This window comes from Hippoglossus stenolepis, chromosome 8 (genome assembly GCF_022539355.2).
Source record: "Hippoglossus stenolepis isolate QCI-W04-F060 chromosome 8, HSTE1.2, whole genome shotgun sequence".
Lineage (NCBI taxonomy): Eukaryota > Metazoa > Chordata > Actinopteri > Pleuronectiformes > Pleuronectidae > Hippoglossus > Hippoglossus stenolepis.
The window spans coordinates 15,683,734-15,698,644 of record NC_061490.1 but is presented as its reverse complement, the minus strand read 5'-3'; the positions used below and the strand labels follow the sequence as shown (position 1 = coordinate 15,698,644).

Below are 14,911 nucleotides of genomic sequence, written 5' to 3'. Positions count from 1 at the left end.
TTTCCTTCTCGTTCCAAATGGGAACTTTTCAAGTAAGCTATTGGGTATTTAGTTTCTCAATACTATATGCACGAATCAATTGTTGCTGATAAAGATGGATGACGTGTCTCCACTTCCTCTTATACTATTCAGAAATGAAGTCAAAATATCCTGGAGACGAACACCGCCATCTTGCGCATTTGGGTCTGTGCAGTAGAGATCAGGGGATGTACACATCCTTCCAATACATCTGCTCAACATGACATTTAGGCAAAAAACATGTTGTAAATGACACCGTTTCTAGTCGTGTATGACTTACAGACACTTGGATGACACCACAGGAGCATTTTATGTTTCTTTTCTGTTGCTTTTTATTTTTATATTTGAAAAACCATTTACTTCAATTGTATCGGATTTGGCTGCAATGCTGTTTACCCCTAAAACTCCAGCAGTGTTTTGTGGACTCAAACACTTCACCCACCCCTCCATCCGCACAGTGGTGACTAGATGAGGAGTGAATTGTCAGTTTTGGGTGAACTATCCCTTTAATGTTGCCTGTCAGCCACGGTGCAGGGCTTCTCCTCCGGCGCATGCGCTCCGTGGAATAATGAGCCGCTTCGGATTCTACTGTGTTTTCATCTTCTTACTGATAAAAAGCCCGAGTCTGATTCTCTTCTTGTGTTTCGCCATTTTTGTTTATGTTCACTACAGAACGCGATAAAAAGTGGAACGAGCAGAGAGTAAAAACCGAGATGAGATAGAGACAGATTCTGGATGGAACCGACATTTGTTTGTTTACACTGTAACGCGTCATGGAACCTGTCGTCCTTGTCTCCTCGGCTCTGGATGGCGTCAGTCTGGAGTGATGGACTGCGCTGTTCCCGTCACGGAGGTCGTCACCCCGCACACACTGGTTGCGTTACCGAGCGGAGATAAGACGTAGGAGCCTGATGATAAGAGTCTAATAAACTCTGATGCTCACAGAGAGAAGATGTCAGCTCCGCTCAAACCACCACAGGGAAGGATTCATCTGATCAGCAGGTGAGACACGAGGAAACAGATTTATGAACCTTTTGTTGTTTCTAATGACCTGATGTCTATTCTGACTTATTGACACATTTCTCTATGTGACCTCATCTCCATAGAGGTTCTCTAACGCAGAGGGATAACTCCACTATATTTATAGAGGGAAACACTGATTTGGCTTAAATTAGATTTATTGTGATTTAAAGACCTGTAGATTTTAACCTGTGTATATAAAAGTATATAAAATACATTGAATTTGCTTCACCTGGGTGACAGCATTAAAATACTGCTTCGATGTTAAAACATTTGTAATCAAAAAAGAGCATTGATTTGTTTTTTCCTTAACAGTGGATATTTTTAAAAAAAAATTTTAAACATAAAACCTGTCATGGAGAATTTTGACAGATTGATATTAGTACTTTTTCTTAAGGAAAAGATATGAGTACCTGTTTTACTGGCCTATATAACATCTTCCATTCGACTTCAGTCCATCATCATACTGACATTGAAAAGGCTAAAGTGATAATTTGGTATCGCTGCTTTAAATATGAATTAAATCAATAATCGGTTATGAAAATAGTTTCTTATGAATGTACATTTTTTTTCAAACGTTAAAAGTGAATTAAAATGGTCAATGAACTCTTTCATCAAGTAATTCTTTCAACTCTACTTCTTCATACTGGTTATTTAGCACCACTCTTATTTGAGTCTTACATGTTTTTCTCTATTCAACTTGATTCTACCACACCACCACACTATGTTTTCCACTGGTTTTCAGTCATTTTGACTCTACCCCACCTCCCACTATTCTGCTGCACTTTATCTCTACATGTATGACATGTTATACACATTACATGTATCAATTAGCAGATGTCAGACTTTTGTATTTTTATGTTTTTAAGTTCTTTTAGCACCAATCAAGCACAATTTGGTTCAGTTTTTCTGGGTATTTTTTACCATAAATAAATCAAACTCATTTAAGTTCACCAACAGATCTTTTATAGAATTGATGATATGCATGTATTTTTCTGTGTATAAATGAATGTTTTGTTTGTTGTCTTCTCCCCAGTTCTCCCCTGACAACACTCAGCAGTAACCCTCCATCTCTGTCGACTCTTTGCACCGATGGGTCTCTCCCTGTCTGCGTTGCTGTGCAGCAGAGCAGCTCAAAGCCCTCCCTCCTCTTCCTCAGCCTTCCCTCCCCTCTCCGTCCCCATCTCGTCTCGCCTCGCCATCACCCTGTCCTTTTCCCCAGTCGCCCCGGGAGACAGCCGCTCACACTGGAGCTCAGTCCACCGCTCTCCTCACCTCCTGCTCTCCGCCTGCAAGCAGCAGGTCACGCGTTGGCCTGTGGAGCTGAGCAGCGACGGGGTGAGAGCGGAGGTGGGGGTGACAGGCGGCCTTCACGTCTGGGAGGTGCTGTGGAACCCGGACCACAGAGGGAGTCACGCCGTCATGGGCGTCTCCAGGCGGGACTGTCTTCTGCAGGCCGTGGGGTACAACGTCCTGGTGGGTGGGGATGAACAGTCCTGGGGCTGGGAACTCAAAACCAATCAGCTCTGGCATGGTGGACACAGTGTGGGACTTTACCCAGAGAAGATGAGGAGGTGTCCCTCTGATTTGAAGCCACACACTTCAGACAAAAAAGATCCGGTGGAGGCCCCTCTCCCCATCCCTGAGCGGGTCCTGCTGGTCCTGGACGCCGATGCCGGGACCCTGGGATTCGTTGTTGATGGCAGCTTCCTCGGCGAGGCGTTTAAAGACCTTCCTCGTGGGGTTGAGCTGTTCCCAGCGGTGAGCAGCGTGAGAGGGGGGGCCAGCATACGACTGCGCTACCTGAACGGTGCCACACGTGAGTCCAGTCATCATAAAAACAATTACTACAGCAACAACTCGTCCAACTTGGTTCTTATGAAACTCATCCTGGAAAACTTTTCCTTTTCTTCCATTCTCAGGTGACCCTCCTGCCCTGATGCCTCTATGTGGACTGTCCATTCGTCACCTTTTAGGGGAACAGAGGCAGAATCAAACTGACAAACTGCCTCTACCACCTCTTCTGCAGAACTACCTGCTTTCTATTCATTAATCTGCAAACACACACACACACACATGCAACTAAACCCTTACCCTAACCCCGACCTAAACCTAATTCTAACCCTAACTCTAAAACCAAGTCGTAACCCTCAAACAGCCCATTGAATTTGTGAGGACCAGCCAAAATGTCCTCACAATGATGGTATTGAACCAAAATTGTCCCTCATAACTATAGATAGACAAACACACGTGCACAATAGGAAATATTTTGTTGTTATTGCACAGAACTTACAGTTCGTTTACCTTTACGAAAAACGATGTGAATATTTGCCACATTACGGTTAAAGAAGTGTATTTATTATTCATTTTATTTATTGCAATGCGATAATTATACAGGTTCCACTCTTATGTGAGATATTAAAATATCAAATATGAACTGGAAATTGGGAATGCTGGGAAACTGGGAATGCTGTGAGCACTGTTTTGCAAATGTTGCGTGTGTCTTTAATTCTGAATGTTTCTTTCTTTGTGTATAAAATAAATGTCTCTAATTTGAAGTTGCCAGTATTTCTGTTTTACATTAGGAGTAGAAAGGAGAAGGAGACAGTTTGTGATGTGGAAGTTTTCCTTTTAAAAAAGAGGACGAAGACAAGAATGATATGAATTGTGACAGTTTCCCAAAAAATATTCATGCAGCCTAAACTTTTTACCTCTGCAGAGAACTCAGTATAAACTTACATCCGCTTTAACTGACTGACTATGCACAGATGGAGGAGATAGAACCGATGATGATAATAATTAGAATCACTTTGACGACTTTATGACATGATGATCAAATGAGACCTTGAGCCTCCTGAACTTTTACTTTGAAAGGGAGCTGTCTCTAGTTTCTGGATTTCCTTGATCAATTTAGATTTCTCGGGTTGGATGAAGAAACGAGTTGTCTGAATTGTAATGTACGTCTTCATTGAAGGAGACAGTATTTAGATATCATCAGCATTTATTTGTATCTGTACACGAAAAAGACAATGAAATCAGAAAATCCCCCCCTAAAGTGACGTTTTTACTATACAACACAAACAACTGTAGATGAATTTTACGTCACGCATGGACCGTTCAGTCACATGACTGCTTCGTACAAATAACAACACACATAAGTCAGCTTTATTTTATTTTTGAGACTCACAACTGGAAAGTAATGGGGAGATTTTACTGACACGACGATAAGTTACAGACTAAATTTGTCTCTTGTCAATAACATGTTTTGTGTAGTTGAAAAAGTAAAGAGGTTGCAGAACCAGCTCTGTTGCAGTATAGGCCCCATCTCCCCTTTTATGGATAGGTAAGTGCCGTTCCTAATCCTGAGCTCTCACTAACACTTTAATACCATTTTACCATTATACTGTTATCACTGGCCAGTCCGGGCAGAGTCCAGCCTTATCAGCCATCGACTGTGTCATCTCTTATCATCAGTTCTTTCCTCACCCCACGCGAAAGGGGATTTACACTGTGTGTATCTTCCCCTCAGTGTCCCTAGGTAGCGGAGCAGGGATCTTGGTCATCATGATCATGTTATTAGCGATGGCGTTGGCCATCAGTCCCGAGGCCTTGGAGCTGCGCTGCATGCTGATGATGTCGCCGCTGGTCTGCTCAGGCTCTGCACGACGGAACAGATGTCTCATCGTGGACTGGTTGGAGAAAAGGGCCGTGATCATCATTCAGTGAATCGATTAAGTAAATATAGGAATAGGTGCGTGATGGAGGGATACAGGCAAGGATGGATGGATCAGGTGGAAGAGAGGAAGGATGAGAATGAGCGACAGTCTTACCTGGAAGTTATTTGTAACGAAGCAGTAGACGACAGGATCCATGCAGCTATTCAAACTACTGAGAGTGACGGTCAAGTGATAGACGATGACATGATGAGGCATGTCAGGGTTGAAGTACACCACCACCTACAACACACACAAAATTACATTTGACAATAATGTTCATTTCATAAGAAAAAGTGATGATGCCTCAGACAGCACATATACCTCCACTAAGGCCCAGCTTATGAAACCACATTAAAATTCACTTGATCCAGGGTATTACTTGGATCTGCACCAAATTGCACACACTCATGAATATCAGTCCCCAAAGATGCCTGATTTAGTTCGATCAAGATCTGTGAATTATTCCCTGGGAAATCAAACATAATGTTTTTTGTCCCCCCTGACATATATGACATCTTTCTACCAAGTTTCAATGGAAATCAGTCAAGTAGTTTTTGCGCAATCCTACGAACTGATAAACGAAGGCAGACAAAAACAATCCTCCTGGGCAGAGGTAACAATGTGTGATACCTGTTGCTCACCCACCTGTCTAATGTGGAAGGGTGTGAAGCACACGGTGAAGATGATCAGCACTGTGGTCAGCAGCTGGACGGCCCTCTTCCTCCTCTCCCTGACAAAACACAGTTAAAACCACCACCACGACATCCCGTCAGCTTAAAGTTCCCCCGAGTACTTTGATTAGTCTGCCATATTTTATTAAATCAAAAGCAGCTAATATAATCAAATACAGGACAATATAAATTCTGGTATTCTTTTTTCATTTCTTTCCCTAACAGCGTGTGTACCTGCTCTGCTGCATCAGACGACGGTCGGCAAGGGCCCACATGATCCTCACGGTGAAGACCACGATGATGACGAGGGGTAGGAAGAACTCAGTGATGGTGAGAAAGAGGAGCTTGGACAGGCAGCAGCCCGTGTGCTGGAAAGCGGTGGAGAGGAAGGAGTAGGTGACCACGATGGCAAAGAGCCAGACAGAGACACACACACATTTGGCCACGCTGGAGTTCCTCCACCGACGGGAGGCTTCAACCTGCAAGGTCACAAGAAATGAAGTACTTTTGGATTCCTGGAAAGAGACGATAAAGGTGTCCGAAAACACAACATACACACAGAACCCACCTGCACGATGGCAAGGTAGCGGTCGACACATATGCAGGTGAGAAACAAGATGCTGCAGTACATGTTGACAAAGTAGCTGAAGATGTGCAGGTAGGAGCAGGTGAGACAGGCTCCTCCGCTGTAGTAGAGCAGGATGCGAGTGGGCAGGGAGAGATTCACCAGGAGGTCCGTCACCGCCAGGTTGATGGTGTAGATCACGGAGGTGGTCCTCTGCTTGGTGCGGAAGCAGAACACATACAGTGCCACCACGTTGAGCACCATGCCTACCTGGAGACGAGAGGACGAGAGGAACAGGAGAGACAGATGTGGGCCACTGATGCAGCACATCTGTCCTTCTTGTGGCCCAAACATTAGCAATAGCAACATCAACTGTGGCCCAAATATCCCAAAACAAATGTGGGGCTTTTTTTGGCAAACATGCGGTGCTCTCCGCAAGATGTAAACTGGATGTGACCCTAAAGTGGCCCATGTGGTAAATGGTCAAAAACTAATTCGGGCCACCTTTGGCACCTTTGGTTGACATGCAGTATGGCTATGGCTTACTTGTGGCCCAGATCTGGCAAACAGGAGTTGAACTCCCTATTGCAATCATTCCACGTTGTTTGTGGTCCAGATGTGGGCCAAAACAAGTTTGCTATGTGGATGAGTATGTATAAAACCAAAGAGACTTAATATATATAACCTTTCCTACCAGGAATATGAGAGAGTTTATGACCATGAGTGTGATCCAGAAGCCGTAGAAGTCGTTGTAGAGACCCTCGTCTAAATGAGCCAGTCTCTGAAGATATGCTTCCATGCCACTCCTGTTAGTGGGACTGGTTATGACAGGCAGGAGGGGGAATGAAGTGTTGACGAACACCCAGGACTCAGTGCTGTTGAAGTCCATCATAATGGGGATGATGCAGATGATGCTGATGATGCTGATGCTGATGATGATGCACGTAGGTGATAACGGAGATGATGATGATGGAGCTGGTGCATAAACTGTCAGACAAAATGAAACAGTGGCTTTAATACATTAAAAATGTACTTTACCATGTTGTTTGCTAACGGCGGCACGGTGGTGTGGGGGTTAGCACTGGAGCCTCACAGGAAGGAGGTTCGGCCCAGGTCTTTCTGTGTGGAGTTTGCATTATCCCCCATGCATCTCCCTGCATGGTCTCTATACCGTCTTTCATCCAATATCCTCCAGCTCCCCCGTCGACCCTCAAAGGCTAAGTGGTATAGATAATGGATGGATGGCTGTTATATACAATATGAAGTTTGCATTTTATTGCAGGAGTTGGAGGCTATCCCAGCTAGCATTAGGGAGACACGTCACACACAGTTCTTCACATTGCCACATATGCTCCTGCACCTACTGCAATCAGCTGTGGATGTAATGTAAACCATATATATATAATTTCAGCTACATATAATCTTTTTACTGTAAAATTTGCTTAAAATCTAATGTGTCATTCGTATGAGTCTTTCTTTCTCTTATTTGTTTGCTGATCCACCAACATTCATAACCATCCACTGTCCTGCCCTGTCGTCCTCTCTCCCGCTCCAGTCTCTGACCACACTGTGGCTGTTGCTGTTGGCACGGCCACACTGACAGAGCCTTGTTTTTCCAGTGTCTGATTTATTTACACTGTTTAATTATTATCTAATTGTTTAGTCATGCCTACAGTGTCTGTGTGACTCCATCCTGATCTCAGCGATAGCCTGAGATGTGTTTATTTACCTCCGCGAGAGATGGTGAATTCTTTTGGTAATTGGATATAAACAAAGTGGAACTGGTAGTTTCGGGATGTTTCGCAATTTTGTCGTTTCACATGTCGCTTCACGTCACAACTTTTCTTCACGTGTCGTGTTTTAACAGTTTGGTGATTATGCCGTACAGAGCACAATCAGAATCCTGCTGTTATGACATCACACATTCAGACACTTGAGTATCTGACCTGATCCGTATGGTGTTTTCAGATGTGGGGAGGATAGGTGCAAATATGAATCGGATTCCTCTACTTATAGACAGCAGGGGGCAGTCAGTCACTGCATGTGACTCATGGGAATGTGGTCAGAGAAAAGATATTATACATTTAACTCATATGAAATGCATATTGTCCATTGAGGTGTTTCCTCATCAGCTGACACAGATCATACAGAGGTCAGAGGTCATATTAGGACAGAGCCTTTAGGGTGAATGAAGAATTAATACATTAGAATTTCAAAATAGAAAATACAAATAGAAAAACTTTATACAAATACATTTTAATTTAAATTGGATAAAACATTTTTATTATTATTTTTATTTTAATGCTAGTCTGTTTTTTTGAGTGGTATTTTTCACGTTGTGTGTTCTCTTATTGTACTTTAAAATGTATTATATTATATTATATCTATAAATATTTTTCATACTGATTCTACCTGTTGGTACCAGTTTGGTTTATAGTTTTTTATAGATATAGATCATTGGTTTTACTTCATTGGTTAAATTTAAAATGAGTTGATCTGAAGACTCACATAAGGAACAGAATCATTTGAAAACACTGAGGAGATGCAAAAAAAAAACACTTGGAGTGAATATAAAAAAGTGTTCAGGTGAGTGTAAGGAGGAACATTGTGCTGGACTGTAGTTTAATTGCTCGTGAGTCCCAGACTGAAAAGGTCTGAGGAGAAGCCGAGCATATTGTGTTGTGTTTATACTCATGATTCACAACTAATCTCTCGCAGCAAAATAATCATGCGGCTGATGAAAAATGTCGTCTATTCAGGCTAATGAGAATCACTTGCTCAGCTGAGGCTGAGGCGTGAATAATGTGATTCATCTGCATTACCACGACCAGTCTGGCCACACAACATTAAGACCACTGAAGAAAATAAATGGCTGTTTTCACAGTAATATCCCCTGATATTATTCAGTGTACTGGAGCCAGTTCATCATCATTAACGACGCTAACGAGTGTTATGAGCGCTGCTCCGAGGGAATTGTGTATTAAACCACTTATTTCATGTGCTCAGAAACAAATGACAAGGACAAGTAATGGATTTCACTTCTTTTCATTGATGTATTTTATACGCTGACCTAAATAGACAAAGCTACAGACTCTGTTCTTTTTAGCCCTAAGTTTTATCATAACATCTCTGGTGATCCCCTGACCTTTACTCTTGTGCCACCATGAGGCTGACGTCTGTGGTTATGACATATATCCATAATTATTAGATGGATAATCATAAAGGTCTGTACAGTCATGCCCCCTCGACTTCAGATCAAATTGTAATAACTTGGTGGTCACTTACCTTTCCCCCCGGCTCCACCATGAGGTCCATTGTTTTTATTCAGCACTTTGGTTTATGACCTGCAAAACTAAATAGTTATTTGCCTCTGCTGTCTGTGTTAACATGCTAACACGCTAAGCTAATATGTGTAAGCCATAGACTGTAAAGATGGATGTCGCCACTTCCTCCCAATATTCAGAAATGAAGCCTGCATATACAAACGCTGCCATCTTGAGCATTTAGAACTGGAGTTGGCGCCGTAGAGATTAGGAGACGGAGCAGTGGCAGCAAGGTCTCGTATAGCAGCACATAACTAAATAAAACCAAACCTATCAGAATAAATGAACACTTATATCATGAAATTACAAAAAACATATTTGAGGAAAATGTATTTGATGGGATTTATGGCTCATACTGCAGCCAGCCACCAGGAGGCAATCAAGAGGCTTTGGCTTTACTTTTGGGGAGCAGTCATGTTGTCTATCTTTATCAACAGTCTGAGGTGTGCATTTAATTTAAAGCAGTACTGGGCTTGAGCAAAACCTTCATTCATGAAGTAGCATAAAGAGGGAGAGTGGGGAATCATTCTTCCATAACTTTTTGAAAAAGTTGATAATTTTGCTGAAGCGATGGCCTGAAAAATCTCTTTTAGTTAATATGATGAAACCAAAATACAGGCAAATATAGGCTTGGTGATTTTTTTATCTATGAACCATTGAACCTGACTTGTCTCTTGGGAACTGATCCTTTTTCACATATCCACCGACAAAACACAATAATTCAAGCTTTTAAAAGGAACATCTTTCAATTTGCTGTAAATCCTTGAACAAACTCTGAGCAGAGGCACTAATTAAAAAAGCAGATCAGGAGAAAACAGGTTTTATATAACCTCAGTTGTTTGATAATCTAATGCATCACTGCTTCTTCCCTATTGTTGCTCCTCCAGCATCAAAGACAGTGGTGATGTAATGGTTATAAAGGGAGACTGAAAGGAGAGCAGAGGGCCCGCAGGCAGATCACAAATAACACTGTCCAAATAAATTCCAGCAGCGTGGGAGCCCCGTTTGTGTGCGTGTGTGTGTGTGTGTGTGCCTCGGATTGTGCGAAAGACGGAGATATGTATAAAGGGAGAGAGACAGGATGGGACGCTGGTTCATAGATCTCACGCTGTCCTGCATCAAATTATAGCTTTTCACAGAACCCCTGGAGGCAGATGGAAAAATGTAGCTGTTGCTGCAACTCTAAAATTAGGGATAGTTGTACTTGCATTTACAGTTGAGAGGAGCCGTTCCTTGTGCTCTGGTGTGAAATATATATCACAAGCACGGTCTGGAGCGCAGCCGGGTAACTTTCCTTAACATTCACTTATAGAAAGAAATCCATTTTTGGAAAATCTAATTAAAGGATACTTTTGCACACTCATGTACACCTATAATGTTTTGTACACTGAGCCAGGCCTTTGTTTAATTGAATTTTGACATTATATTTTTTTTATTTAACCTTGTGATTAGTCTGGTTTCCGGGATGAAACATGAATATGAGACCTGATTTCTTTTACTTTCTATTTAAAAACACTTTGCCGCCACCATTCATCCAGTGTGGAAGACAACTTACCTCTGGAGAAAAATAGTCAAACCAGTAGATTAACTCTGGACTTGGATGTAGTTGCGGTGTCTGTATCATCCGTCCCAGTCTAAAAATCCTCTTTCAGTGTCCGGGCCAGGTGACGCTGCATCTTCTCCAAGTGGACGCTTCAAACCTCAGTGACCTTTGCACCCTGGCATCACCTCCGAACATCCAGGTACATCAGTGGCTCCCCTGTCTGACTTTCTTCTCCCTCGTTAGGGTGTCAGTCATGTCTCCTCTTTCAGTCATATCAGTTTGATGTAGCAATCAACTCTTCCTCTTCTTCTTCTTCTTCAGATCTGTGCATCCAGAGCTCTCCCTGTCATTTCTGTCACTTTGTCTCACTCAGCGTTCTGTTTTCTCGTTTGATTTCTCAAACTTCCTCAGATGTATCTTCTTCTATCGTTGCAGGTCTCACTCCTTTCAGTGTGTCTTTCTCCTCCTCCTTCTGCTCTCCTTCTCTTTCTCCCCCCTTAAGCATCATTTTCGGTCTCACTCTCCTTTCAATGACTGTCCTTCTGATTCCCCTTCCTCCCTCCCTCTCTCTCTCTAAATCTTCCCTCAGTTTGGGCTCGAGACAGGAAGTCTAAGGATGTGTTTACATTCTGCTGTGACACACACACACACACACACATGCACACAAATGTACAGTATGAACACACACCAATGTTGGAGCACACACGCAAAACATAGATCCAAATACCAAATATACTCGGGGACACAACATCAGAAGCACAACTCATTCATGATATGTAGTAGCGATCTTCACTAAAATATGAAATTATTGATTTATTATTAATTAAAAGACCACTGTTACACACAAATGATGGATATATATATATATCTCTATATATAAACATATATATGTTTTTTTTAACTGATTAGATTGTTGTAAAGGCTGAAATTCTTCTAGATATTGTGGAGCAAACAAATTCTGTATGATATTGTACCACAGGCCCTATAATCGTAAGTGTGGGAACATGCACCAACTTATTGGGGGTGTGGGCTCAGTACCTCTCATGGAACTAGGGTTGTGGTGTAACCATTGTGGAATAATACATAATGTGCTATATTCTAAATTACGAGAGACATGTTCAATAGATCAAGTGTGCAAGTGATTCTAGGTGAAGATGAACGGACATCAAGTATTTATTTTGTATCTATTCAATTGTCTGTCGATCTATCTATCTATCTATCTATCTATCTATCTATCTATCTGAACATCAATACCTTGTCTTATGATGCATTCATCCGGTGTCAAACTAATAGGAACAATTTGTTCCACTGGGAAAATTCCTGTGAACACCATCTCAAGTTGGAACAAAACTAATTTTGGTCCACGAGTCGCTGACGTCATCACACATAAATACATTTTCACAATCAGCTCCAAATAGCAGCTTTTAAAATGAACTTGTCAAACTTTACACTTTTATCAATCTATCTCTCACAAGCATCTAACACCATCATTTTTAGTCAATACAGATTTTTTTAGTTTTAATGATGAAGAATAAATTAATCTTTAAATTATTTGTAAAGATTAACTGAGAGTGTTGTTGGTGCTTCTATAAATCTCTTCCCTTTTTTATGAAGAAAACACTAGAAAGTGAGGTGTCTTAGATCAGGAAGGAAGGATTTGGTCTGTTTCTTATTATAAATGTGGATATGAATGAAGAGTGATATGTGAAATTGAACTGGAAGATGAAGACAGAAAGCGTTTGTGTGCCGGCTTTAAAACAACATAACTCACACTTGTGACACGCGAGTCTTCACACTGAAACACCTCATATTTCTACAAACCTAATCATAAACCAGCAAAGCAAAAAAAAAAAAAAGTAAATAAATATGAAGACTATGGTGATAAATCAAAAATAAACTCGAAACACGAAATCTTGAACCCGACCAGAGCTTTTCATCTCACTCTGCTGAGCCTCGACGTCGACGACACGCGTCTAACAAGTGATCAGATGTTCTTTTCATCCGACACTTGTTCCTGCTAAAAGTGGAAAATAAATCAAGACAGGCAACATGGTCTTAATGGGGGTAATCACTTCCCTCAACGTGATTAAACCTCCTTCAGGCTGCTGGATTAAAATCTCCACTGGCTGCCTGAGCTCTGCACAAAAATCACAGACTGAGGAAGAGCGTTACCATAGTAATCTGATTACTATGGTAACGCTGGAGTTATTTCCATTGTGGACGAATTGACAGAACAAGAAAGATCTTAATGCATTAAAGGAAAATATGACCTTAAAGCAAACTGATTCCTGCTGCCGGACACCATCAGACATACAGAAATGTTCATAGTGTGGTTCATTGTCAAATCTTGACAAGCAAAATAAACACAAATGCAAAAAAAAATCTGGATATGGATTTATATCTATATGTGAAGTGTACGCTTGTAAATCCAACTCCAATGCTAAATACCAGTCATTTGTCTCCTTTAAAGTGCTCTTCAGAATAGGCTTTGTGTATTAGTTTAACACATGTGTAAATACACACGCACCTGACTGAATGTTGTTTTCAAATGTACGGCGGGGGGGAGTCTGTCTCTTTATAACGCGTCTCTGGGCCCTACGCTTCATCCATCTTTGCAGAATGAGACGGGCTTGTGTCTCCTGGTTTCCTGTGTGGAGGATCATCATCACTCATGGGCCGTCAGCGCTCCTCGGAGAGATCCGGAATAACGGATGTCAGGAGGAGAGCCATGGATCAACCTGTTACCGAGGAGGACAACGCTCAAAGAGGAGGAGCAGGATGAGGACTTAGAGGAGAGGAGAGAGCGAGAGAGAAAGTGGGGGAGGTGTGAAAGCAACAATTAGATAAGAGAAGGTATGGAGACAGAGTGAGTGTCTGTATGTATAGGTGTCAAAGTGATGCATGGCACATTATGTGACATGTTTGTGTGTGTGTGCGAGAACAAAGACGGCGAATCAGTGTGTGACTCAGTCCAAGCAGGGGAACTGGAAAGCTTTGTTTATGTCAGGAACAGTCTGACTACTGATGACGGATGAGACATGACAGGGTTTCGTCTCTTTTTGTCCTCTCGTGGTTTACTTGTCTGGAAAGAGGAGGAGGGATGGATGTAGATTTACGGTCGTCCCGTAGGAAAAGCAGCGCTTTCTGGCGGCGGCGGCGGCCACCTTCTTCAGCGTGTGATAGGAGTGATTGGAGATTTAGATGAATTGATCGCTTGTATGGATAGTAACGCACTTATTGAGATGCACGTCCTCCACTTCTCTTTGTAAAGCACCGACCAACCACTTCAGAGTATTTATGCTCAGCAGAGTGAGACTGAAGAACATCACTTCAGGTGCATCACAGCTGAGAATGCTGTGTCTTTCGTGTTTACAAAATAAATTAATTCAGATACAGTCAATGTACGGCCATGAGCTTGTTTACATGAGTGTCGATATCCTTTAAGGTCCCAGGAAGTTTAAAACCTGTCCTGACGTCACCCATTGGTTTGTGAACTGCCATCTTGGTTTTTTGAAGTAACCATATTTGGAGGAGCAGGGGTGGAGGTGAGAGATCGAGGACACTGTACGCCTACCTACACCTGTGTCCTGCACCCATTGGACGCTAGTAGCTGTCAATCACACGTTACAAACTAAGAGAGAAGTTGCTTAATTATCTCATTTTTATAGAAACTGACTTATTTTGCACCCCCTGCAGGTCATTTGAGAGAATGCAGGTTTCAGGCACTTTCACATTGGCTTCACTTTCCGGACCAAGAGGCTACGTCCATTTTTAGATTCAGTCCATGGTCCCAAACTGCTTTGACACACAGAACTCAACTAGTGTTTAAATTCCTTTTTTGGATTAGAAAAAAAAGACGTTCTTACACTTTTAGCGAGAGCGACGTCTCTATATCGTTCTGTGTATCCTGCAAAGCCACGTCTCCTGTCACATCTACGCTGTAATCCTCGCAGACGATTGTTTAACCAAATGTCACACTTCCAGAGCAGGTACACACACGCCTACACAAAAAGTGTGATTTGCCTCAGACTCGCTGTTTAATTCACTGTCAACCT

General features: G+C 42.1%; 2 protein-coding genes across 3 annotated transcripts; one reads left to right on the top strand and one right to left on the bottom strand.

The window, feature by feature from the left end:
- Window positions 1-509: 509 nt before the first annotated feature.
- On the top strand, window positions 510-3,596 carry si:ch1073-228j22.2 (SPRY domain-containing SOCS box protein 1). Its single transcript, XM_035164145.2, has 3 exons — window positions 510-1,020; window positions 2,075-2,857; window positions 2,961-3,596. The coding sequence occupies exons 2-3, from the start codon at window positions 2,131-2,133 to the stop codon at window positions 3,089-3,091; spliced, it is 858 nt and encodes a 285-aa protein (XP_035020036.1). The 5' UTR covers window positions 510-1,020; window positions 2,075-2,130; the 3' UTR covers window positions 3,092-3,596.
- A 342-nt stretch (window positions 3,597-3,938) lies between these two features.
- On the bottom strand, window positions 3,939-11,401 carry gpr20 (G protein-coupled receptor 20). Of its 2 annotated transcripts, none has more exons than XM_035162927.1 (7): window positions 10,869-11,401; window positions 7,029-7,207; window positions 5,994-6,260; window positions 5,660-5,904; window positions 5,400-5,484; window positions 4,869-4,994; window positions 3,939-4,727 (listed from the first exon to the last, which is right to left on the bottom strand). In XM_035162927.1, the coding sequence occupies exons 2-7, from the start codon at window positions 7,029-7,031 to the stop codon at window positions 4,542-4,544; spliced, it is 912 nt and encodes a 303-aa protein (XP_035018818.1). In that variant the 5' UTR covers window positions 7,032-7,207; window positions 10,869-11,401; the 3' UTR covers window positions 3,939-4,541. The 2 variants fall into 2 exon arrangements, with proteins under 2 accessions (XP_035018818.1, XP_035018816.1); XM_035162925.1 differs by lacking the exon at window positions 7,029-7,207 and adding an exon at window positions 6,685-6,977.
- Window positions 11,402-14,911: the final 3,510 nt, after the last annotated feature.

What these genes read in the sequence shown, in the direction of transcription:
- si:ch1073-228j22.2 (XM_035164145.2), top strand. Translation starts at nt 2,131, where the DNA reads ATGGGTCTCTCCCTGTCTGCGTTGCTGTGCAGCAGAGCAGCTCAAAGC. An exon ending in CTACCTGAACGGTGCCACAC is followed by an intron (nt 2,858 to 2,960) that starts GTGAGTCCAGTC and finishes TTCCATTCTCAG; the next exon opens with GTGACCCTCCTGCCCTGATG.
- gpr20 (XM_035162925.1), bottom strand. Translation starts at nt 6,882, where the DNA reads ATGATGGACTTCAACAGCACTGAGTCCTGGGTGTTCGTCAACACTTCA. An exon ending in TAAACTCTCTCATATTCCTG is followed by an intron (nt 6,261 to 6,684) that starts GTAGGAAAGGTT and finishes TCTCGTCTCCAG; the next exon opens with GTAGGCATGGTGCTCAACGT. An exon ending in TCGTTACAAATAACTTCCAG is followed by an intron (nt 4,728 to 4,868) that starts GTAAGACTGTCG and finishes TTCTCCAACCAG; the next exon opens with TCCACGATGAGACATCTGTT.